This window comes from Scophthalmus maximus, chromosome 2 (assembly GCF_022379125.1).
Source record: "Scophthalmus maximus strain ysfricsl-2021 chromosome 2, ASM2237912v1, whole genome shotgun sequence".
Lineage (NCBI taxonomy): Eukaryota > Metazoa > Chordata > Actinopteri > Pleuronectiformes > Scophthalmidae > Scophthalmus > Scophthalmus maximus.
This window is the reverse complement of record NC_061516.1, coordinates 25,207,382-25,231,892: the sequence shown is the minus strand read 5'-3', so window position 1 is coordinate 25,231,892 and position 24,511 is coordinate 25,207,382. Positions and strand designations below refer to the sequence as shown.

The 24,511-nt window shown below is 45.4% G+C and overlaps 1 protein-coding gene across 1 annotated transcript in view; it reads right to left on the bottom strand.

Moving 5' to 3' along the window:
* The window catches only part of tmem132e (transmembrane protein 132E), a 306,684-nt gene extending 295,698 nt beyond the window's left edge, over positions 1–10,986 (bottom strand). The window contains exon 1 of the mRNA XM_035626576.2: positions 9,718–10,986. Coding sequence (XP_035482469.2) covers positions 9,718–9,778 — 61 coding nt within the window. The 5' untranslated portion in view covers positions 9,779–10,986. The remainder of the gene's footprint in view (positions 1–9,717) is intronic.
* Positions 10,987–24,511: the final 13,525 nt, after the last annotated feature.

Genomic DNA, 24,511 nt, shown 5'->3' with positions numbered 1-24,511 from the left:
TGCCCATCTGTTTTGGCCCGTCGTGTGAAAATGACACGCGCCTCACCGAGTCATGCGAGATGAAAGGCGCATTTTGGCATTGTTGATTGTATACAGTATATGGTTGGTGCGATACTTAAGTGCATCCTCAAGCCTTTGAGCACACTCACTCATGGGAGCAGCCAACAATCAAAGCCAACTCTCCTCATATTCAAGACTAACAGTGCATCATAAAAATGGGAATATTTCTATCCAGCAGCTAATAAGTTGTGTACATTTTGTACGAGTTATTTTTTTTTACACCAAACAGAGTCTCCCCTCCCCCATGGTACAACCACTTTAATCTATCTGTGGGCAGTTGATGGCTAATTAATCAATACCAACGACTCAATGATTACTTGTACAGCAGCCGAGGTTTATAGCTTCTAAAACAAATCTTCCCATCTGCGCCAATGCGTTTTGGAACAAACACTCCTTACACCAAGCTGATTTGTTTTTTGATTTTTCCAAACTTTACCTCCTGGAACTGCTATTCCACACACACTATTTTTCAAATTTTGTTTTTTTAGATATACATTATGGCCCAAAATTTGTGAAACGCCATATTTTGTCTAAAAAAATAAATAAATACTGAAATCAGACAATGAGAAACTCCTGATACCGTTCATCTTTCAAAACTGTGAAACATAAACAAGACTCTTGATTTAATTTGTACAACAAAGAACCAATTTGGGGCTTCAATTCTTTTTTTTTCTTCCTGAAAAGAAAATATTCCAAACGGAGCGTTCAGCAGTGTTGTGAGTACTTGGCAGGCAGAAAACTACTGTGGACTCAAATGCAAGAAAAATCGGCGTATGTTTCGCACACAGAACAACACAACATGGAAGAAACCGCCAATATATTATGTTTGAAGGCAAAGTGCGACAACACGCAGGAAGGCACGTGGCGCTCTCACACCCCCCCCCTGCCAACACAACACAGATTATGACCAAATTTTTTTTTCATATCCTCAAATTGGCATCTTTTGAAGTGAATTAACCGACATGAAAATTAATCAAGTTCTCATTTTGGCTTGGGGGCCAACGGGGGCTCCCTGTAATACCTCGGTTTTTAAAGATTAAACTAGTGCTAACTGAACAGGATCTTATTGCATTTTTTGCAGCATGAGAATTTTTTTTACTTGGACGGGGAGATGGTACGGTTACGAGGACCAGCGCCAGCTTGTTTTGAGTCAGTCCAGGGGGAATCAAATGTATTTTTACGTGGCCTGTCGGCTGCTCGGATGTCGGGTTAGTAACCGAGTGGACGTGGTAGATTTAAAAAAGAAAGAAAACACCAGTGTTTCCTCGAGCAGAATTTGTAAGTAGGGCGGAGTGAAAAAACTTTGAGGAGGGGGCAGAGGGAGAAGAGATCTTTCTAATTCAACACTAGTGCTTAAAGACAGGTTTAAGTGCCACAAGTTATTTTTTTATTCATCAAAGAGAGCAAAGGGAGCAATGTTTACTCAAATGTATGATTCAAATTCCATCCCATGTTCAGATGTTCAGCCCAAAAATAAATAAACAAATAAAAAACAGCCTTCTTTCGCTTTTGGACCTAATATAGCATAGCAGAGGCTATTGTAACGGGCCGGGGTTCCTTTTTCTCCCGAAGCCCATGTAACCTAATCAAAATAATTGATTACGCCGCGCATTGCAGCGCGCTCCAGGGTAGGAAAAGGGATGTTTCGTAGACCACAGTGCACGTATTTTACAAAAAAAAAATTGAACAGATCCAAGTCAAGTCAGGACAGAACATTTAATTCTATCATGCCGAAATAAGTGCATCAAGAAAATTTGAGCCAGCCAGACCGTAGGTAGTTTGATTAACCCCGAGCTGCATTGTGTACGTTAAGAGGGGGGGGGGGGGGGGGGTCAGCTCTCGTGCAACATGTTGAGAACTTTCTCCTGATTCATCTTCAGAAAAGTTTCATTCCCAAAAACAGGAAATCAGCCCAAAATAAAATAGCAGCAGTGACTGTTGTTGTTTCAATCTGGAGTGGATGATGCCGCGACTCGGCCTCCTCTCCTCTGTGCTCTGCCACATTCAGATAGAGCAGATTTTTTTTATGGGGGATTTAATGGGGTTCACAGCCGAAAACACACAAGACGTCCTGGGGGCCGGAAGGAAATACAACTGTGACTGATGTGCAATGTGCAGGAAAAAGGAAACGGGCTGTTGTTGTAATTGTAAAGTTAATTAATATCAACGATTTAAAAGGCAAAAGATAAAGTTCCATTTGGCCCAGTTTTGGATTAAGACTGTAAATCGATGGCTTGTTGGTGGGAAGTGGAAGCAGAGAGAGGGAAGCTGATGCAAAGACCAGAGCCAAGGATTCTTAGTTTTGTCTTTGTCAATGACGCTCGGCGAGTTCCCCCGTTGTCACCAAAAAATAAGCGTGCTTGAATGAATCATGACAGAACAACAGAAGGCCCACGGAGACTTGATCGCTGGAGTCTGGCGAATCCAGTGCAGTCGATGTTGTGGTGGCCTCATTTGCACAAGCGTTTTGTTTCTCTCTCTGTTAAAAATCAATACGACCAAGACCGGAGCTGTATGTTCAGCAGATATGCAAACTCCACCCTCAACAAGTCCCAGACAACATTATTGACTGATCCTCCGACGAACTCGACACAATGAACTGATTGCGCGCGCTCCGCTCCACAAATTGGTTCATTTTCAAACCCGTTTGTTTTCTGATCCGCGCATTTGGCAGCGCCGCACGGACGCCGACGACACTTTCACAACTCGACGTCTTTGTCTTCGTCACGTTCCTAATTTCCGCAGCAATTTCCCCGTTCTCGGGGGTTTTAGATTTGTGCTTTTATTATTAAGAAAAACTCCAAACGGTTCACTTAAAAAAGGAAGCCCGAGTAAAATTGCAATGAAAAAATGAATAAAAATTTAATGCGGGATAATAAAAGATAAGCAGGGTAAAGATTAAACAAATTCATGAATGAAATTTGTCGTTTGGTAAACAGACAACAGGTCCGTGAAATGGTAGTAAAGCAGACTGTGTGACCCAAGGCTAAACGCTGAAGCTTCCAGGAATGGCAGCACACCAAAACAAAAAAAAAAAAATCTGAAGTCTTCGCCAGACGATCCGAAACCCCCCAAACAACCGGTAACGTTTAATTACATCGACCTCAAGAGCCCAGAGTCTTCTGTTGGGTACGCTCGAACAAACAACGTGGGGGGCACCCGTCACTCAGGGCGGAGGAGACGGGCAAAACGTTGACATCTCGTCATGTTCGGCAGATTAACAGCAGCGGCTGACGGCTGCTGGAGGCAGGTGCACCGGGACAAAGAGAAGATCACAGCAGAAAGGTCCAAGTCATGACGCCACCATGACCTCATTCCTGCCGGGCGATCAGGAACTATTTTTCCGTCCATATGAGCTTTCGGCTTTGTCCCTAGTCCAATAGGATGCAGAGAAAATGCAATTTTTTCTAACTGTGCATGAGCTAATTTCATGACTTCCTTGTGGCCTCTTTCTGATGTCACTTATCATTTGACATCAGATGATACGGAAAAATGTTCATATCAACGTAGGGTTTGAGTTCAAAATAATTCACAGGTACATTTAAAGTGCAATAACAAACTGTGCAATATTTATATTTATTCTTCATGTGTAGCTATTGCTCCTGATCTGTTTATAGTATTTATATATGTTTTTATATTTTCTGTTATATTTTGTACATACCAATTGCTTTTTAAAATTTTCCTTCTACATTCTTCTGTCCACTTTGCTGCTGCCGTGCCCAAATTTCCCCACTGTGGGACGGATAAAGGTTGATCTTATCTTATCTTAAGTCGTTTGCCACCAAATTTCTTGGAACAGCTTTAAGCTTCTTCTTTTTTATCATGGTGACAGACTGACAGAAAACTGGATACGGTTAAAAAGTGTCAACGATGAGCAAAACAGTATCATGATCCTCCATTTTTCTCCTCCGTATTTTTTCTGCCGACAGAAGACCTCCCTCTGATGTCGCATTCATTTCTGGAAATGGGAAGTGGGATAAAATCTCATTGAGACGCTCACGTTCAAACAAAATTGAATTCATCATTTCAAATAAACCCTCAAACTAAAAACACATCACAGTGCAAGTATTTGCTCTTTCTTGCGAGTCGGCTGGTGTGACTGACTCCGAGCGACACAGTCGGCTGATTCAGTGCAGTGTTTGCAGGACTGTGTTGACACTTCTACAGTGTGTTATTCCTTAATGGGAGACGCCGCATGTCCTGCTTGTAATTACCGCGCGGAGACTGGAGGGGAGATTTGCGAGTCTGCAGCTTGTATTTACAATACGGCTCCGCATGACATGATTTGACACGACATTAGAAAAAATGTCCCCGGCTGCCTTCCCGTAGGGAGCGATTGTCAAAGTCAAACACCGGAGACAATAAATCACGCGGCTTCTTCAAACACACCGACCGCTACGGAGAGAGAATAGACTCAAGATGGTGCACAAGTGTGCGTCACATGATCTACAAGCAAAAATGAAAGAGTTACAAATGCGTACAATGGTTTTATGCGTAACTCCGGGGTACTCACACACGCCTTTAACAATCTGTAACTTTCTACAAATGATGTCACCGATGTTTTTTGGGACATTTGTAACCACAGGAAGCTATTTGAAAAGCGAACATTGATTAACTACACCTGTGCACCAAGAATCTGTACGTAAGAAACATTCATATTACATCAGTTTGTGATGTTTGCATTTGTGAAACGTGTGCAGATATATATATAGATATACTTCGTGTTTGTGTGTAGTTTTCAACACGCTCAGCTACCCACAAATCATTGTGCACATTTGTAACCCTCATCTTTGGGCTCTAATTTCCCTCCATACACTGCCCCTCCTGCGGCGCTGACGATGAGAAAAGCTCCGGCGCTTTGAGGAAACCAGACAACCGCAGCTGAAAAACCATGCTGGGGCCGAGAGAAAGAATTGAGTCCTTTAGCAGATTGGTAGCACTGGGAAATCAGTGTGGGGAAGAGAGAAACTGCAAGATTCGCTGAAAACTAAGAAGAAAAAAAATAAATATATATATATATATATATATATATATATATATATATATATATATATATATATATATTCACATTTCTTCAGGTTCCACTGCGCTGATCACACAGGAATCCTTCATACGGAGGCGAACGGTCCACAGGGAAATCCAGCTGATATGTTGAGCAGGAGGACTTACACCCACTGTACCCGATGGTTTTATTTTACTGTTTCCACCAGCCCTTACAGTTTGACACGTGACACGAGTGGGTGTACCTAATCTTAAGGGATTATCAAAATAGTTGGCCATTACTTGAGTAGTCGATTACTAATCGATTAATTGTTGCAGGTCTATTATTCTGAGAGAGTTAAATACACCATCAGAGACCGGAGATAGGCAGGTTTTTTGCGGACACCATGCACTGACCACTTGTTGATCTGTGTAACGAACCGGAAATCACGATCTCCTCGTTCCCGATTCGGCTGCATCCAATTTTCTCAACACAAGGAAGTAACGCAACAAAGAGTAAATCCAGTCATCTTTACGTACAAACGCCGACGACCTCCCGCTTCTCTGAACAGTTAGCATGTGCAGCCTAACTACTGCCGTGCGACGCCATCCCTGCGACGCCATCCCTCGCTTGGATTATTTCAGACAGAGATTAATTTACATTAATTTCTGGAGAGAAACGGAAAGACGGTGGCGGCTCTCACGCTGATTAATTTTGCAAGGAAAGAAGCAGATGGGCCGCATGCACTGTATGGATTAGGAAGAGTTGTGTGGCCGTTACACAGCCATACTATTCCGGATCAAGTGTTTGCGATGCGAAGAGCCTTTGAATTATGAACATGTTTTTTGCAGACGAAATTATTATTATTTTTTTTAAAAATGCTGCGCGCGAAGAGTTGGTCGTCTCAAGCCTAAGAAAGCGCGAACTGAAGAATCTATAATGCATGTTATATTTACTGTACCGTGATCTTTGCTTTCAAGAATCAGATCCTTGTAGTTGGCGGAGAACGGACTGGGGGTTTTATTCAACGAGGTAAATTGATTGCTACTGAAACCGTTCACCTCTGGCAAAAAGACACGCACGCTTTTTCACCATTCAAAAGATGTGCAAGATTCCCGACCGCCGAGCACAAGGGAAGGTGGGGGGGGGGGGGGGGCAATGCACTTTGAAGAAAATAGTGCACTCCTTTCAGTGTAAGCCTTGAAGCCCTCAGCAGAGGCCTTTGCCCATCACGCAACATCTCAAGGGAACCAGCGCCGCACAAAAGGTTCCTTTCACCGCCGATGAAGGACAACGTCCTCAGAATCCGCTCGCACGCACACGACCACAATGGCTCGGCAGCGCGACCTCGGGGCATCGGAGGGATTCGAGCGCACAGCTGTCGCCCTCAAAGAGATTCCAAAGACCCTTTTGTTGATTTATTTATTATTTAAACAACAAAGACAAAAAAAAAAATATCCAGCCTTTTGCAGTTAACTCCAGAAAATGAATTCAAACCGCCAAGTCGACGGGAGTCCACGTGGAAAATGGGCGATTGAAGAACGAGGCGGGCGAGCGAATCGACGTCTTAACAGCAACAGCTTAATTTTATTTTCCTTATTGTTCTGTCGTGCGCTCGGCGGGCGCCCTGCTGTTCGGAGGGCGCAGATTGGTTTTAGCCTTGAGTCCATCTGTCACTGGAAATCACAACAACGAACACAAAAAAATCAACTTGCAAAAAACAATGCCACAGTTCGCCATTATCTGATGCAGACAGGAAGTGCTTCCGGGAAAAAATTCAGCCTCTCCCCTGCAGCTGCGAGGCTGAATGTGAAAGGCCGCATGCTTTTACAGACGCGTACAAACCCAAATACACATAAGTGGCAGGTACAATGCCGGATGTTGACGTCAGCACAGTGAGGAAACAAAAGCGGGAGTAACTGAGCGGCGACGGCGTCCCGCCTGCAGGCGCATGGTGTCCGGCGCGTATGGAAAGCGGCAGCGCGGGAATTGTGCTGCGTAAATGCAGGAGCAGCGGCTTTTTCGCCACACAAAAAGAGCACGGACGACACGAGGAGCTCTTCCAGAACCCCAGAACAAACAGCAGCACGGGCCGAGGCCTCGTCGCACCGCATGTGAATCAATTAGGGGGCCAGGACGCGCGAGCGCGAGACTGGGTCACACTGCCACTTTGTCTGCGCTCAGCGGTCGGCCGGCGCCGGGAAAAGTGCCAGCTACATAGAAATCGTGACTGGACAAACGGCGCCGCTCCCAGGGCCGTGGGCGTGCACCTGACTGCAGATTGCAGCCCCCCCCCCCGAGCGAATCAGAGGTATTTGATAATCAGGACCGTTGCTTACGTTGCTCATGATCTCTTCCATCCATTTGTCCAGGTTGACCACAATATAATTCTCTCATCAACGTGGCATTTTTCCAGGGGGGGTTTCCCCCTCAGGACCTTGTTCCGCTGACACCCCGAGCAGTGCAGACAAAAAAAATCACCTACTGCCCCTTCATAATTCATATTGGTTTGTCGTGACGCATTTTACCTTCATCCAAAAAAATTGCGGCAGCACGGTTTTTGCGATTTGCATATTGAACTTGTGCCATGTTCGGATTTCAATTATACAATCATTGTACACGTGCTAGAAATATTTGTCTTCTGGAAAACAAAAAGTTTAGAAAATGCGTTATTATTTTTAAAAAAAATGTTCAAATATCTGATCTGATTCTGGGTCAACTCTGGACTCATTTGTTGTAAATATGAACGTACCATTGGAAAACCGGAAACCATCAGTGAACTTGACTTAAAACGCGAGGGGGGGGGGGGGGGGGGGTCGCTGACCTGACCTCTGACCTCCATGGTAGAAGGGAAACTGAGGTAGCGACGCTTCTACAGGCGTGATCGAGCGACTGCTGAGAGATGACTAAATCCCGGTGAGGTTTTCATTCGATCATCCGCGCGGGGAAAAAAGGAATCTCCATCTTTGCTTACGACCTCACGTGCGGGAGCAATGAAGTGTGTGAAGATGAACATTCCAGGGGGTTGAGAAGAGCGAGCCTCCTTCGTTACGGAGATGTTTTTTTCCCTCCAGAGGGGTGCCATGATATTGCCTTTTTCACACCCGGGGGGGAGGATTTGTCTGCTTAGCGGCTAATATATATATATATATATATATATAAATATGCACAAATTATTTACTTATAGCACACGAGTGTGACAGAGGGGGAGGTTTTAAACCGCCAGGCCACGAGTGCAGCGAGGAACCCCGAGGTCTCGGGAGGCCACAGAGCCTCTGAGACCCTCCTCCTCCTCCTCCTCCTCCTCCTCCTCCTCCTCGGAGGCAGAAGGGCCATGCGCCAAAATCTGTTACTGCGATTACTTCAGACAGCGGCGCCCGCCGCTTGTCCAAGTTAAGGTGGGCCGTCCCTGACCACAGGCGCTCGACAGCCAGCACCCGTGTGCGGGCAAGAGTGTTTGCGGCGAGCGTGTCGGCACGCAGCCTCGGTGAAATCATCAAGCGGCGAGAGCATATTCTTCTGGTGCACACGTAGGCAGGGTTTTCTTTTTTTTCTTCTTCTTCTTTTGTGCCGTAATGAAACCGAGAGCGAGACTTAGGGAAAGTGAGTAGGAGAGAGGAGATTTTGTGCAACAACAAAAGAGCAGGAGAGAGGACGCTTGAAAGGGACGCGAGGGGCGGCTGTGCAGTGAGCGGGGGAAGGATTGCACTCGGGCGAAACACTCATTCCCAAAACTGGAGTCTAAATTTGAGAAGTGTTAGGGCTGCAAAAGCAAAAAAAAACAAAGACTGCACGGTGTGGTGCATCTTCTCCTTTTGGCCCCTCAGCTGTACATTCAATCCACCCGTTGCCCCGTCATACTCGGCCTCGTGCTGCTGCTGATGCTTCAATGGGGGGGGGTTGGATATTAAAGGAGGATTAGTGTCTTTTGAGTCCAACTACATCACTGGAACATGTCAGGGAATCATCATCATCATCATCATCATCGGGATGTTTGATTTGGACTCTGTGGCCGCCGCACTTGTCTCGCCCACCTGTCAGCCAATGTGGGACAAGACGACAGGTTTTTTTAATCTGTCGTGTGAAGAGGAGCTCGCCCACCACGGCAGAGACAACTTGGAGCAGCACGCAATAGACGGTAGACTGTTGTCGTATATACGTGTCTGATGCCTGATGTTCACAGACATTGTTCCGGCTCCCCGTCTCATCCCATCCGCCCCCCTGCGTGGACCTGTATTCCATGTGGCCTCTCTGGGTGCTTCAGGAATGTGAACCGAGACCCTCGTGGTAAATATTTAAAAAAATAAAAAGAATATTAGTAAAGGAGATGGAGTTGATCTCATGAAGTTTTGTTTTTTTTAATTGCAACAGGGCCCTGGGATTCTCAAAATTGAACTTGGAAGTAACCTCGGAGGAAAAAACACACCAAGAAGAGCCTGGACCACAAGTGTGTGTGTGTGTGTGTGTGTGTGTGTGTGTGTGTGTGTGTGTGTGCCCATCTCACAACATGCCCAATCAGAATGGCAGCCACCTCTGCTGCAGCAGCATGTTGCAGGAATTTGGCACCATTACTTTTCTATGCAATGCAATTGGAGGGGATGAGAGAGAGAGAGAGAGAGGGAGGGAGGAAGAGGAGGATGGAGAGGGATGAAGAGGGAAGAGGGGGGGGCACTCACCATATGAAAGCGCCGCCACACAGACGAGGAGAGTCCATCTGAAATCCCGTGCACCTGACATGGTAGAGATCCCGGCGCGGCGCGGACGTTCCACAAAAATCCCAGTTGCTCCAGTGGCGGATCAAATAAACCCTCTGGTGTTGGGGGGGGCTCCACACTCCCGCACGGTCCCGGCGCAGTTCTCCCGAGAGGGGGTCTCAAGTTGGATAATGCGCAATAGAAAGATGTGTGTGTGTGTGTGTGTGTGTGTGTGTGTGTGTGTGTGTCGGCTTCACCGAGCAGCAGCTCTGACGCGCGGCCAAACCGCGTCCTCGTCTCCGCGCGGAACGAAAAGGAGCCGCGTTCTTTTTATCCACATGTGCGGAAGAGAAAGTTACAGGTATCCGTGTCCAAATGTGTGTGTGGGGGGGGGAGAACAAGGGATCCAAGTCCTTGCGTGCGCGAAAGCCTCTCTCTTCAACCCCCTCTCCTTCAAAAATATAAATCATAAATCAGCGGACAGGAGTGGAGAGATGACGCGCGCCCTGGCGCGGAGGATCCTGCGCGTTTTTCTCCGGCCCCCTCCGACGAACCCCAACGGGAGTGGGGGGGGGGGGGGGGAGACTGGTCTGGAGAGGAAGAATCTGTCCGTGTGATCAGTCACTCTCCAATTAGATCTTCAGACATTTAAATTCAAGAAAGGAAAAAAAATTCCTTGCGTAAAGATCGTGGAGACGGCGTCGCTCAGCCCGAGCGGCCACACGACTTCTCCGGCCGGTGCAGATACATTCCCACGGTGAAGTGCCACCGGTGGTGGTGGTGGTGGTGGTGGTGGTGGTTGGGGGGGGGGGGGTCGCCTCCACCCTCCACCCTCCTCCGGGTTCCGTGTATAGTTCACCTACCGCGGCGTGCGGGCGACGACAGCCGGCCGGGCGTCCCTCCTCAGCGGGGAAACATGGCCCCTCGACCCGGCGATGTCCAGAAGAGACAAGCCCACTTTCTTGGTCCTTATTCCGGGTTGAGTTGGTGGTGTTGAACACCCTGGAGCTGGAGCACCGCTCGGTGCCGCCGCTGCCGCTGCCGCTTCTTACCGGAGTCGGATGCACCAAGTCCAAGACAACTCTGCTCTTTTTACGAATCTCTCTATTCCTTATTAAACTGTCATGTGACCGGAGCCGCGCGTCGTGCGTGTGCGGGCTGCGGAGCCTGGTTTGCGGACGCCGTCGTTGCCGAGAGCCGCCCCTCGGTGCCGGTTCTTCAACTCCGCTCCAAACTCAACGTGTTCACCTTAACAACACCGAAGCCGCGAAGCACGCGCGTCAAGCTCGCGCCGCGCCAAATGACGCGTCCGGCGATAACTTTCAAAATAAAAGGGAAAACAGAAACTTTATTCATTTTGTTTTTTCTCCATTTGAGCAAAAAAAAAAGAAATATGATAGCTGAATTAAAATCCAGTGTCATTCTTTTCAATGATTAAACACAACACTGTAATAATCCTATATTATTATTATTATTATTATTATTATTATTATTATTATTATTAATGTTTTTGCTACTAATTGTAAACTATGGATTACACGCTAACACTCTAAGACAATGCATTGCAAGTTTTATAACTGCACAAAAGCAAAAGTTTAAGCCTATATATTATTCCATATAAAAGATATATATAGTTTTTCCCTTTAATCTTTATTTGTTTTTTTGTGCATATAACCAAACATTTTGTTCAATCGAAAATCCCAAAACAGTCCGACTGAAGAAAAAACAATAACAACAAGAGGGTCTTGTCCAGCCGCCTGCTGGTCGGAGCTCGGGCCCCTCACAACAGTCATGGCCAAAGGGTTTCCACCATCAAAGTACAAATCCAGAGTCTTGAAATCTGTACATCAGTTGGCGGCGTACACTATTTCCACTGCCATAAAAGATTTAACATTTAAGATGTCTGAGAGACACTGGTTGTGAGTCGACATTGATCCGTAATAGTCCTTCATTTATGGTGCATAATAGCAAACACATTGTGAAATATTAGTGTTATACAATTGTCATTTAGGGATTAGACAGTTCACTTTTTAAAAAAAAAAACAGATTGGACTTGTTTTTTTCCAGTCTCAGGATCAAGGTTATGATTTGTATGCTTTTATTTCAAAGGGTATGCCACCTGGTTCCGGTTTCATCCGCGCTCGGCCCGGGGAACTTGACGCACACACCAAAACCGGTCATCACGGAACCAAATCTAATCACGTGAGTCGACTTTTACCCTCCTCCTCTCGATCGACGAGGAAGAGGACCTTTTGTTTTTGGCACAGGAAGCACATGACCTGTCTGTCTGTAAGTATGTGGAATCAGCAGCAAGGGGGGGTCGTGCTTCGGGAAAGTACGGGAACATTTTGGGGTTTCGGAGCGTTTCATTTCAGCCGCTCGTCAAATCGGTTTCCTTACTTTAGTCGACCTCCGTGTTTTTTTCTCAACACTCTTTATAACTAGCGCTCTTTTCTCTTTTCCCGATCAGCGGCAGCACCGATTTGAATCTCCTCCGTGTTTGCTGTTTTGTTCATTTATTTAGCTATGGTTGTGACGATGAGAGATCGCAACACGATTTGGTCGTAGGCAAACTAAAAATGACCAAATTGCTCGTTGGGCGCCAGACAGGAGAAATGGGAAGTTATTTTCCCGCCACTATTTTAAATATTTTACATAAACAGTGGCGTAGAGGTACCTATGCGCTGACGTTCTAAAGATGTAGCGGTGATTTGTTGTTGGAATCAATGTATTCTTCTAGGAACCCTCACCCTGACCTGTATGGAGTGAAACGCTGCATTAACAATGCAACCTCGATCGTCCGCCATCTTTAGAGTTCCTTCTCTTCCCGTGGAACCTCTGGTTTTTTTGTGTGTTGCTCGAAATATTCATAGCGTCATTGTTGTTGTATAGTCTTTAATATCATCGCCCCCTGGTGGACCGGAGCAAACAGCTGTTGTTGTTGTCGGAGATTCGCCTGATCTCCCCTTGTCTTTGGGGCCGCGGTGGAAATGCAGGCGAATGACGGTCTGTCTGCACCAACCTTGGTTTCTTGGGGATTCCTGTGACTCAAATATCCTGGTACTTTTGGTTGGTTTTGGTTTTGGTAACTCTCCAAAAAGTTTGTTAGTATCTTTTTCATGGCAGCTCAGCAGTCCATGGAAACACAAAGAGGGACTTTCAAACTAAGAGGACTTGAACTTTGGATGATAAACATTCGATTTGGCCGTTTCACTTTTCTGGAGCCCCAACATTGAACGCTCTTGTTGCAGGTGTACATCTCAAAGAGGCATTTATGAATAACAGAAGACAAGAAAAAAGAAACACTTGGCAACTCAACGATGAGAGAAAGACAACAAAATAAAAGATGCAGAAAATGTCACACTCGCCTCTTTAATCGCCTCCGTCCCCCGACCTGCAGCCGTCCCCATAGTTCTGTCTCTAAGTTCCGCTGCACATGCAGGATATTTTAAATAAGGAAACAGAACCGGGAGGACTTGTGAGTGCCCCTCCACTTTCACCGAGAGCACATCAGGAAGGGATCTTGTAACGGCCAGTTCTGCTGCAGGGTCCATCAGTTCCTTTGTGTCGCACACGCCGTCTCTCTGGCGCACTGAGGCGGGAGTACATTAGCTCCAACTATCATCTGAAGTGTCTATCGTGAGGTTATAAGGCGGCTAATGGGTTAATTATCTCGCACAAAGCCCTCTGCGGCCGTGGAACACGTAATGACTCTGGTGAACGCGTATGTAAATGTTCACACAATGGCCGAAGTCGTACGGTACAACGACGGCACCCTTACGTAAAGCGAGTGAAGAGCGGGATCAGAGACTGCGTCGGAGGAAGGCCGCGGGTTGGATGTTGACGGGCTGCATCATATCTCATAGTAGATTTTTATGGTATCTCGCTGTGCACACACACACACGCTAACACACACGCACACATATACACACAGGTTGACCGACGGGATGGAAAGTTGGGACCAAGCGGCGACTCACCGCGACGTCACCCGTTGGTTCGTGAGCTGCTGTTTTGGGGTTTTTGCAACCGTGAGTGAGGTGGAATTGTCCTTCCTTTCTACTGTTCTTGACCTCAGTGGAAAACATCATGAAGTCAAGGAAAGGTGTGAAGGACGGCGGATGTTGTTGATGGTGGTGAAACTACAAATTTCCGAAGATGAACTACAAAAACCTCAGCGGCTCCATCAGCATGTTTCAGTGTTTCACCACCGTGTGACATCACATGTCATGATTCATATGTAACAGTAACCGATGTGATGACGTGCGTCTCTTCTGGATCATATTCATACTCTTCTACTTCTTCTACGGATTGAATCGTTGTGAATCGTTTACGTCCGTGCGATGACGCGTCATGTTAAATATCGCTGCCGCAATGAATTGTGGGGCGTCTGTATCTCCTTACTCTCATAGGAAGCTCATGTGTGCCCTATGCTAAAGGAGATAGGAAGGGAAGCATTGAAGCTCCTTTCCTATGAATTTTCGAGAATCCGAACAGCTCTTATCACGGCTGCTGATCAAATACTTCCGGGTCACTTCAGGATTTAGGAAACTTCCTGAGCCACTTTGACAATTCGACCTCGCCCCGTGCCTAGGAGCGGGGGGGGGGGGGGGGGGGGGGGGGGGGGGGGGCGTCCACCTACACCTGCAACCGTGCACCGATTGGACGGTACCAGCTGTCAATCACCACGCCCCAACGCAAACGCTGCTTTAGCGTCTGTTTGACTCTAAATGAGACCACGATTTACAAAAATGAACACCGTGCCGTTTTTGGTCGAAGACTTGAAATTAACGATTGAGACCGTAAACTCCTCCGGAACAATATTTACTGACGTTGTAAATCAATTGAGAAGCGGAGTCATTTTCTTCAGAGTCTCTCTCATAGTCTATTTTTAGGACTCTTTAATCAAATTTCTATTTGCGCACACAAAACAAAAAAATTCAAGCTTTTTGTAGAGGTTGTTGGACGGTTTTGTTCGACGTTGGGAACAAAGAGCTCGTCGTGATAGTTTCGGATCCCCGTGTTCTTCGCTTTACGTGAAAGGAAAGTTTAATCTGACAAGGATCCAAATCGGCGGAGACCCTCGTGTCGAGAGGTCCAACAAATTAGATTACCTCCTCGTGGCCTGTTTGTGATGCAAAAATATGCAGAGCCCCATTGTGGGGTTTGTTTTTCTTTAAGGAAGAGGCTAACAGCCCCCTCGCCCCCCCCCCCCCCCCCCCCCCCCCCCCCCCCCCCAGAAAAGACAACAACAACCTGTGCTTGTTAAATCTCTCAGGACCGTTTATGGAAATCGAGTTTTCCAAGGTAGGACACCGGAGCCTCAGCTGCAGCAGAAGCAGGCAGGTGAGCGGGCAGGATGCGTCCCCCTCCCCCCGGCCTCGGGGGGAGGGGGACGCCGATGAGGAACCGCCGAAGGCTTCAGCTGTCGCAGGTATGAGGCGACTGTCAGCGGTTGGTTCACACGCGCTACGTCGACACAGTCGTGTCATTTACATAATACTAAACCATCCGGAAAGATACGGCATCTACACCGGGACGTTTCCTTCACCCGGGGGAATCTAAGTCCACCTGCAAGTACACGTCACGAGAATCAGCAAGGTTTCAAACTGAAGCTGTTTCACTGAGGACAAATCTTTCAGATCGGACCTTTCCACTGTCACTCCTGAAACCGACCATGCTCATTCTGTCAACCGCTCCACACGTGTACGCGGGGACCGCTTGTGCTCACAGGTTCGTCCGTTTTTTGCCGTTTTTTGTTCTGTTTTGATGCAGCCCGATGCCACCGGTCGTACCGCGTGGTACTCGGTACGACTTGACTGACTGACTGTGGCTGTTTGATGCCGGCGCGAGTCTTTCGGCTGTCGCACTGTCATTGAGGCAACATGTTGTTGTTGTTGTTTTTTCAGCTCATGCTGTCGTTTGACACAAATTTGTCTTCCTGATGTCAACAACACAACGTGGCTCCTGCTTGATGTGCGGAATCGGGGATCGAATGCGTGGCCCCTTTTCTTTTCTTTTTTGTTTGTTTTCGGGCCTTATTCCATTCAGACTACTTGGGTTTTGAAGCAACCAAAATTAGTTATGTATCTTTCCCTCTATGTTTTTTTTTTTTGTTCAATGCACCAACCAGCAGGTTCATCTACATCTACACGATGGATTGGCACAAACGACATTTGTGATCATTTTAAATTTATTCTCTTTAGCGCCGCAGCGTGAGGTTGACGCTCAAAGGGTTTATGCAAATGCAAAAAACTCCGAAAACTCATCAGTTGCAGAGAGTTCGGGTGACAAGTGTTGTTCTTTACAAATTATTGACGAGGGAAATTGTGGCCCGGTTTCACCAACTGAATCCGTCATCGTCACTGGAAATGTTGAGGGAAGGTTTCTGTGTGAGAAAAGAACAACTTGCAAATAAAAAACTGATTAGTTTTAAATGCTCGAGTCATAGTTGTCCTCAACCATGCTCTTACTGTATCATCAAAAATGTAACGACGTGACAGGAAAGATATATATTTTTTCTGAATTCATTCTATTTAGCTTCGTATGTTCACTGTCTTCGTCGGTATGAGAGTCATAGTGCGTCTGTTTTCATTACATTCATTTAGCAGACGCTTCATACAGACGTGGGGCAAAATGGAGGCGAGTGAAAACAGCGAAGAAGTTGAAAGCTGGTACAGCTTAGTGGGTTACGCCACTGACTTTTGTACAGAAGGTTGGGGTTAGAGTCCCGCTACCTCTAATATGAGTCCAAAAAAAAAAAAAACTTTGGACAAAATAATGATGTAATGAAAATGTATTATCTGATTCGATTCCCCACCATCATGCTAGTCTGCATCATTTCTCAAAACCGACGAGATCGAAACTCACCTGAACTGCTCTGACACAGCGACCCGATGTCCAAAATTAAAATGATCTCGTCACCGGGGCCCATCAATTTCCTCTTTCGGCCCGAGTCAATGTGTGGACTCTCATTAGGCGTGAAGTCAGGGAAAGACGATTTGGTTTTATTTCTTTAATTATTGACTTGTGGATTTCTTGGCCTAACCTGCCAGAGTGATTTAGCTTTTGGTCAATACGCGTCCGGGGCCTGGTGAGTGTGAAATGGATAGGAAGTAGATCGCGGCCGGTCAGACTGTCTGCCCACACGTCGCCGTAACTTTAATCTGAGAGGAAACACCGGCAATGGCGATGAGGAAAATCCGTGAGCTACATTGCTTTTACATTTACGAATTCCTTAAATAGTCTTGATATAGTATGAAATGTGTTGAAATAATTAATAATGAATTCATTTATAATTAAGTTTTGTTCAATCAATCACAAACACGTTGCTATTGAAGATTCATTTGAATCAGACACGGATAAAATTATAGATTTAATTGATGTTTATGGGTAAAAAGAAAAAATATTTGAATGATGTGAATAAATAGTAAGACATTAAAATAACAAGAGAAGTAAAAACATTTTTTGAAACCTCACACTTATTAATCCCTTTGACTGTTTAAGTGATTATGTGATGAGTTTAAGTCAAGTGTAATCCAGCTCCAGCAGCATAACTAAAATGTGTAAATTATATTTCATCACTGTGATTGATAAATTAAATTTGATAATTAAATAATGTTATTTGTTAACATATATGTGCAGTAAAGGTAATATTCTAACTATACGGTAAATAATACATTAAGTGTAACTACTAAAAAAGTAAACTGCTGAAACTAGCCTAGCATACAATATAATAATATAATGTAAAAGACAACTTTTAATAATAAAATAGTAATATCATAGTGAATGCAAAAGAGACAATTCAAAGACTTGACAGCTGGTTCGTCCAATCGGTGCACGGTTGCAGGTGTAGGTGTCGCAGTCAGACCACACCCCCAATTTTACGCGCGGTTGCAAAAAAAACAAAACAAGATGGCACTGATCGAAATGCGGAACTCGAGGCTTCAGAACGAACAGATCACAAACCGAGGGGTGACGTCACGGTGGTAACAACCAGCGCATCAGATAAACGCCACAGTCGCCACAAACCTCGCCACGAGTTCCTCTTTACACATTTCACAGACATCTCCAGGCTCTCGAGAGACACGCTGGTGGAGAGGAAGGAGTAAGTGCACGGCGGGAGTCTTTCCAGACAATTAAAAAGCAGAACTGGAGTTCCCAGGAGGTCGGTGTCGGCCCCGGTGCCCAAACTAACTGCTTCAGCAGATTCAACCTCCTGAGGGACACGGAGCTGCTCTCACACATAAACCGCCACGAGGAGCGAGCCGCTGGAAAACCCACATTTTCGAGAAGCTGAACAAAAAGTGTTTTTTTGCAGTCGCGTGGCCCCGTGAGAGACGGAGCTCTTATCTGATGGGTTCTGCCACTCACACTGGAGACGGTCACAGCTGATGAGCTCTCAATCTGACCGACGGGGAGAGAAATGGAGATCCACCTGTTTCTGATGGCATTCACACATTTACCTGTTCCCCCACTAAGGACGCGTCATATCATTTATTATTTATAAAGGATCTCGTTATGAACATTGACACATAAGCAAAAAGGTCAAGTTTTTTGTCAAGACATCGCTAAGGACATGAACAGGTTTTCCCCTCTTGCCTGACGTCAGTCTCTGATCAGTCTCAGCGATCTCGTGGAATAGACTGGATGAAGAAATCAAATAAATATCAGACAGTTCAAAAAGCTGTACAAATAAACATTTTTGAGAGATACAGGAATGAGGAAGGTGAATTTAAAGCACACTAATGGGCATATTGTTGTGGAGATTTGGATTATTATTATTCTTTTCTCTAATTTTTTTATACACTTGAACATGATACAGAAACAATTGATTATTATCAGTATTATTAAAATTATTGTTGTATAGAATAGGGGTAGGACTAGATAAACATGTTGCTTCTCCTACTCCTTTTCGGACAAAAAAAAAGAACAAAAACCAAAATGTAATGTATTAATTTTTTTGTGCGGAAGACAAATGCAATCTCAAGTTTTCTCAATTTTTTTGTCGTTATTTGACTTGACACATTCATCTCCAGGAAATGAAAATGTACATAATGTACAGAAGATGAAATGTGATCACTTTGGACAGTCACAGAAACGAAGGGGGGGGGGGGGGGGGGGGGGGGGTTGCACTTGTAGTCACTTTGTGAGTCGGATGAAAGTGAAAATCACTCCGAAAAGAACTTCAGTCCAGTTCATCATCACAGAGGCTCTTTTGGGCCGTGCGGCTTCTTGAAACAGACTTGACGCCGCCACTGACAAGTCATCTTTGATGCCGAATGCTAAGATCTGAGCTTTGTTTTCAACGAGGCAACGGCACAAAGCTCAGTTTGGCTGAGACGCGATGTGGCAAAGAACGGGGCCTGTCAGGGACTTGTCCCCCTTCCACAACGGGGCCAGACTTCCCTGAGACGTAAGACCTCAGGGTGTAGAAAACATAGACACAGAGTAAAAGATGAACAAGGTTTTTTTCTATTAAGGGTTAATGTAAAAGGTGCTTCACCAAACGAATGACTAGCAGGGACCACAGAAAAAGGTTTTCCTAACCTTAACCAAAGTGCTTTTGTGGCCCAACCCCTAACGTCAGACAATGCGCCCCATGGTTCATTCATTAAAAAGATAAAAACATAACCTTCTGAATACAGTCCGGCCAGCGAATCACATGACGTAATTGGCCAAGCCATTGAGTTCTATGGAAAGCTAATTTCTAGGACGCAGTAGAGTTGGGTTAACTTAGCTTAGCTTAGCTTAGCCTAGCCAAAAAGTTTGGAAAGGATTTGTCGGCCACAACCAGTAATTTCTTGGCACTGCCGCTGGTTGCCAACCGGGGCAAGCTGTTGCCTCTGTGTAACAGACAATGGGTGTGTCGAGATTTCTTGACTGTTTAAGGGGGTAAAAGGCGATTGACGTTTTGGTAAAAATCGGCGAATGTTTTCCTCACGGTGCGCTAGCAGTTGGTCCCGTGTGTCTCGGCCCAGGCTCACATCGCAGAGTGTGCATTTTGTAAACGTCACTCCCCTCCACCTTAAGAAATGTACGGAAGAGTATTAGGGCCAGGCATAAGAAGGAGAAAAATGAGGGGGAAGATTAGATTTTTTTTAAATGAGGGGGAAGATTTTTTTAAATTGTGTCGAGAATAAAGTCGAAATGTGGAGACTAAAGTCGAAATAGCCCTAAACGTCCGTGTTGTGGTTCCAGTTCAGCTGTCACACGTCCATGTTAACTCACGTTAGCAGAGCTACACTAGCTTCGCTAACTGCGCCCCCCTCAAAATTCATCAATGGTCGTTTGCATTTGAACGTTGTCGTGTCAGGACACACGTCGACGTTCGTGTGCGAACACCCGTTGTCGCCGCTTCGTTTCTTCCAGATACAGCTTGTCAATAAGAATATCGCAACTTTACAACTTGGTTAGCAGCTACCGTTAGCTTAGCAAACTGGCTAGCAAAACATCAACATCCGGTTGTTTGGTGCTGAAAAGTGCTTCCTGGTCACAATTTTGACTTAATTCTCAAAGTTGTATTTCAACTTTGTTCTCGAAATGTTAAAAAAGAAAAAAAATCTTCCCCCTCATTTTTCTTCTTCTCACGACTTTCCCCTAATACTCTTCCGTAAAATGTGCTCGCAAGTGACGCCACGTTTGAAGGTGTCAAAATCTAAATCCGTCCCTCTCGGCCTCGGCATGCCAGTTTCCTGAAAGGAATTTTACAAACCCTGAATCTCGACGTCCACCGAGCACTGTTCGATGTTCAGGTCAGCATCGGTTCTACTTTGTCCCCAAAACGCCCTGGGGGCAGTTTGAGCACCCGCTGCTCCTCCATGGAAGAATCTCTTGAAATGAAGATGTTACTCTGAGGTTTTTTTTAAAATGTAGGTCTGGTGTCGGACTGAGTGCATAACAAGACGGACTTGTAGCAGAGTGTGAAATTGGGGTGAAAGGGGTCGTGTCCACAGCCAGAGCTGCTTGCGTCATCGCCGCGACCTGACAGGTGTTTGCACATCCTCAAAATCTGTATCCGCCATAAATACATTTATCCGCACGTACTCGAATATTTCCTCTTCACTTTCCGCCAACGTCCTCAGCAACCCACGCGATTAACTTCTCACTAGTAATTAAGATTTTTTAATTGGCTATCTGTTTTTTTACTATTTAACACCTCCTGCGTCTCTTTTAATCCAGCTAAAGCGGAATGCCTGCGGTTCACGGAGCAGATCTGGGCCATTAGAGGAGGCGGCGGCGAGCGCGACACTAAGCGACGGCGTCGTAACCTTGTTTTTCATTTGCGCGCGAAGGAATTACTGACAATTTAATGTCGTACTTGAGGCTCGCCGGAGGAAATATGTTTGTAATCGTACATTGCTGAGAGCAGCAATAACTGTAGGGGCTTTATTAAAGGCCACTTATCAAGTCTGGGGCGGGGGGAGAATCCAATGTTTGGTCAGTCTCGGGAAGAAAATGAAAAGTTGGGGATTCGTTTTTTTCCCTCCACGGAGACCAATGCTGCAACAGAGCCAATGTGTCACAGGGAAAAGAGGTTATGATTTCAGAGACGTCTCTGAATATCATATCAAAATGCGTGTCATCTTCTAACCGAAGCCGCCCTGCCCTCGCCCCAGTTGTCTGGGAACGGTTCACTGATTCGCTCAGGATCAGGGGAAAAACTGAAAAACGATCCAGTCACAATTACATTTCCTACGAATGATATATCTGCTGCCGCAGTTCAGCTGCGTATGAACCGAATTTCTAGAGCACAGGCTACAACCCCAACAAAAAAAAAAACAAGAGCACACGAGGCTTCTACCTGAACCGGATGGGACATCTAGCTGATAGGGTGATAGAGGTTGTGAGGTACGTACTTTACGAGTGTGGCTAAGGGATGAGAGAGGAGCGCCATTAGAAAGCCTCGGGTTGCTGGAAGCCGTTTACTTACTATAAGTCCACTTAGCGGCGAAGTAAACACCTTTAATCCGAGCCGGGCCATTTCTGGCACAAAAATAGCAGAGCAAACCGCAGAGCAGATTCGCAATGCGTTTCCTTGGAGAGGGTTGGGCTCGGGGTTAGCTTAGCTTAGCCAAAAAGTTTGGAAAGGATTTGTGGGCCACAACCAATAACTTCTTGGCAACGCCGCTGGCTGCCAACCGGGGCAAGCTGTTGCCTCTGTGTAACAGACAATGGGTGTGTCGAGATTTCTAGACTTCGGTTGTTTAAGGGGGTAGAAGGCGATTGGCGTTTTGGTAAAAATCGGCGAATGTTTTCAGGAAGGTGTGTCACGTAAGGAACGTAGGTTCCAACAGCGGGCGGTGTTTTTAATGCGGAAGATTTCCCCAGGGCCGAGACTGTACGCACACTGCCTATTTGTACCTTTGTGATCCCAATTATCACATTTCTCTGTGATTCAGCCACATATACTCAGGTCACAACTCGTCTTTCATGCCTCTGAATCTTCAGAGGCGTATTCGTGATCACACACTCTCACACACACACACACACACACACAGAGATCTGCCTGGAAATGATGAAATAGTTCAAAATTGGTCAACCTTCATAATTCAACCTTCAATCCTGTGCTCTGTTTTGTCTTGGTGCTGGTTTGGAATGCGTTGAGAGAATTGGATAGTGTGCGTCTTGATAGTGTTTGCAGACATGCCAATCAAAGTTCCGATCCTCAGGGCTGCCGCTCCCCAGCCCCCCCCCCCCCCCCCCCCCCCCCCCCAAAAAAGTCAGTCTTTGCCTTTTTTCCGAACCCCGTGACTTCCCGTTGACTCTGCGTGAAAAATCATTGACTTCACAAATCTCACATTGCTAGAGGCAATTTTCTTTAAATGCTACAAACAGCCGGGGGCTGATGATGTTTGCTCAACCCAAAGGTTGATCACAGATGATAATATTAAATGTTAAGAAGTAACCTGCATTTGTGTCATTCGTAATTTTTTTTTAACTTTTCTTTTTTATCAATTAAAAGAAAAAGGCTCCTCCGGGCGTCCCGGGGTGAACATTAAACACAGCTCTCCAGAGATCAGTGACCTCATTCGACACATCTAATCCTCTAATCCCCCGAGTTCACCTCTCGCGCCTTCTCTTTATCACGTTCACTTTATTCACCGCTGTCCGTGTGTGAACTTCCCAAGTTTTTCATAACCTGCCAATATCACTGAAATTGCCTCTTTGCGCTTGGTATACGATTTTTTTTTTTTTATCTCACACTTGTGGCGTCTCCACATTCTCTGAGCTCACTCCACATTATTATTTTCAAATATAGTCTTTTTTTAAAATACTTTTTTGCTTGCTATTTGACTTATGTATGTTTATTTTTGACCTAGATGTTGAGCTGACGCCTCCGTCATTCCTCCTTTTATTCACTGCTGATATTCCCTAACCCAGTCTGGAGTTAAGACTCTTAAGAAAGGCTGATCTCTACCTGGGACTGTGAAGAGGAACCGTCTGCAGACTTTGACTGTCTCTCTGTACGCTAAGGGCCAGTTTGCTCTCTGGTAGTTTTGACTGTGGTTGAGATTCATTCAACTATATGAAGAAAATGATAACAGTTTAGATGAAATGTCCTCATGGGCCGTAGCAGATACATCCAGCCGTCCTGGACAAAAATTTAAAAAAACAAACAGTAGAGAGCAACAGAAACTCAGTGTGTGTGGTTTGTTTTTAATTCATATATTTTGTTCCTGTCTTTTAATGCCTTTGGCTGCTAAATGTATAATTCCTATTTTTTAAGTGGATTATTTTTTTTTTAATTGGGGGAAATCACTCATCTTTCTGTGTGATGATCGGAAGCAGCCTCCATTCGAGACTTCCTTCGGGTCGCAAATTGTTATATTTCCACGCAAAGACGTAACTTGGATCATGGCGTTTTCACAAGACAACAGACGAACAATGTCAATACCCTTTTCCGAAGGCAATGTAAAATGTAAAAAAAATAAATAAATAAAGCGTTTTGCAGGAAGAAATAGGAAATTCATCCAATTGAAAATCGAACCCAATTAAAATTATACTTGCATGGGCAACCGGCGTGGACGCGATGCACCGACCGAGCTGTAAACACGTCAGGTATGTTTTTCATTGCTTTTGCCAAAGGTGCACTCTGCATCTTACAGTAAAAACTTAACAACCCTGTTAAGCCGTCAGCCTCTCCGCGGCCACGCCGGGGTTGATGAGACTTTATACGTCAGACCATTTCTCTTCAGCTTTCAAAGCTGTTCTCTCTCAGAAATGTGTTTGACTCTCTCTCGTAAAGGAAAAGTTCTCTCTGAAGCCTCTTAATCATTTTACTAGCCAGTCGATTAACGAGAATTTTCATTCACATGAGCGTGTGTGGCTTCCTGCTGGATGAACGCAGACTGGCGTCTAACCACTAGGGGTCGCTGTGTACCCTAAAATCACCAACTAATCAAATGCATTGATTTTGAATGGTACATTTTATTATCGTCCTACAAAATCCCAGCAGTCTCTTTAGGTTTCACACAAAATGACAATATGAAACGTAATAAAACTTATATGCCATTATTCTTGATGATGTAATGCTTCACAGAAGAAGAAACCAGATGAAGAATGCTCCTTGTGCTCAGTTAACAATCCCATTAAGCTGTCAGCAACTCCACGGCCAAGCCAAGACCTGAGCGCATTTTTAAATTCTTTACTTCCCTTTTTTTGTTGTCAAAGCAAACACTGTTCTCCTTCAGAAGTAAAAGGTGTTTGGGCGCCTCACTAAAACGGTACCTTCCCTCAGAGGCCTCTCAATCATTTCACCACCCAGTGCCAGATTTTT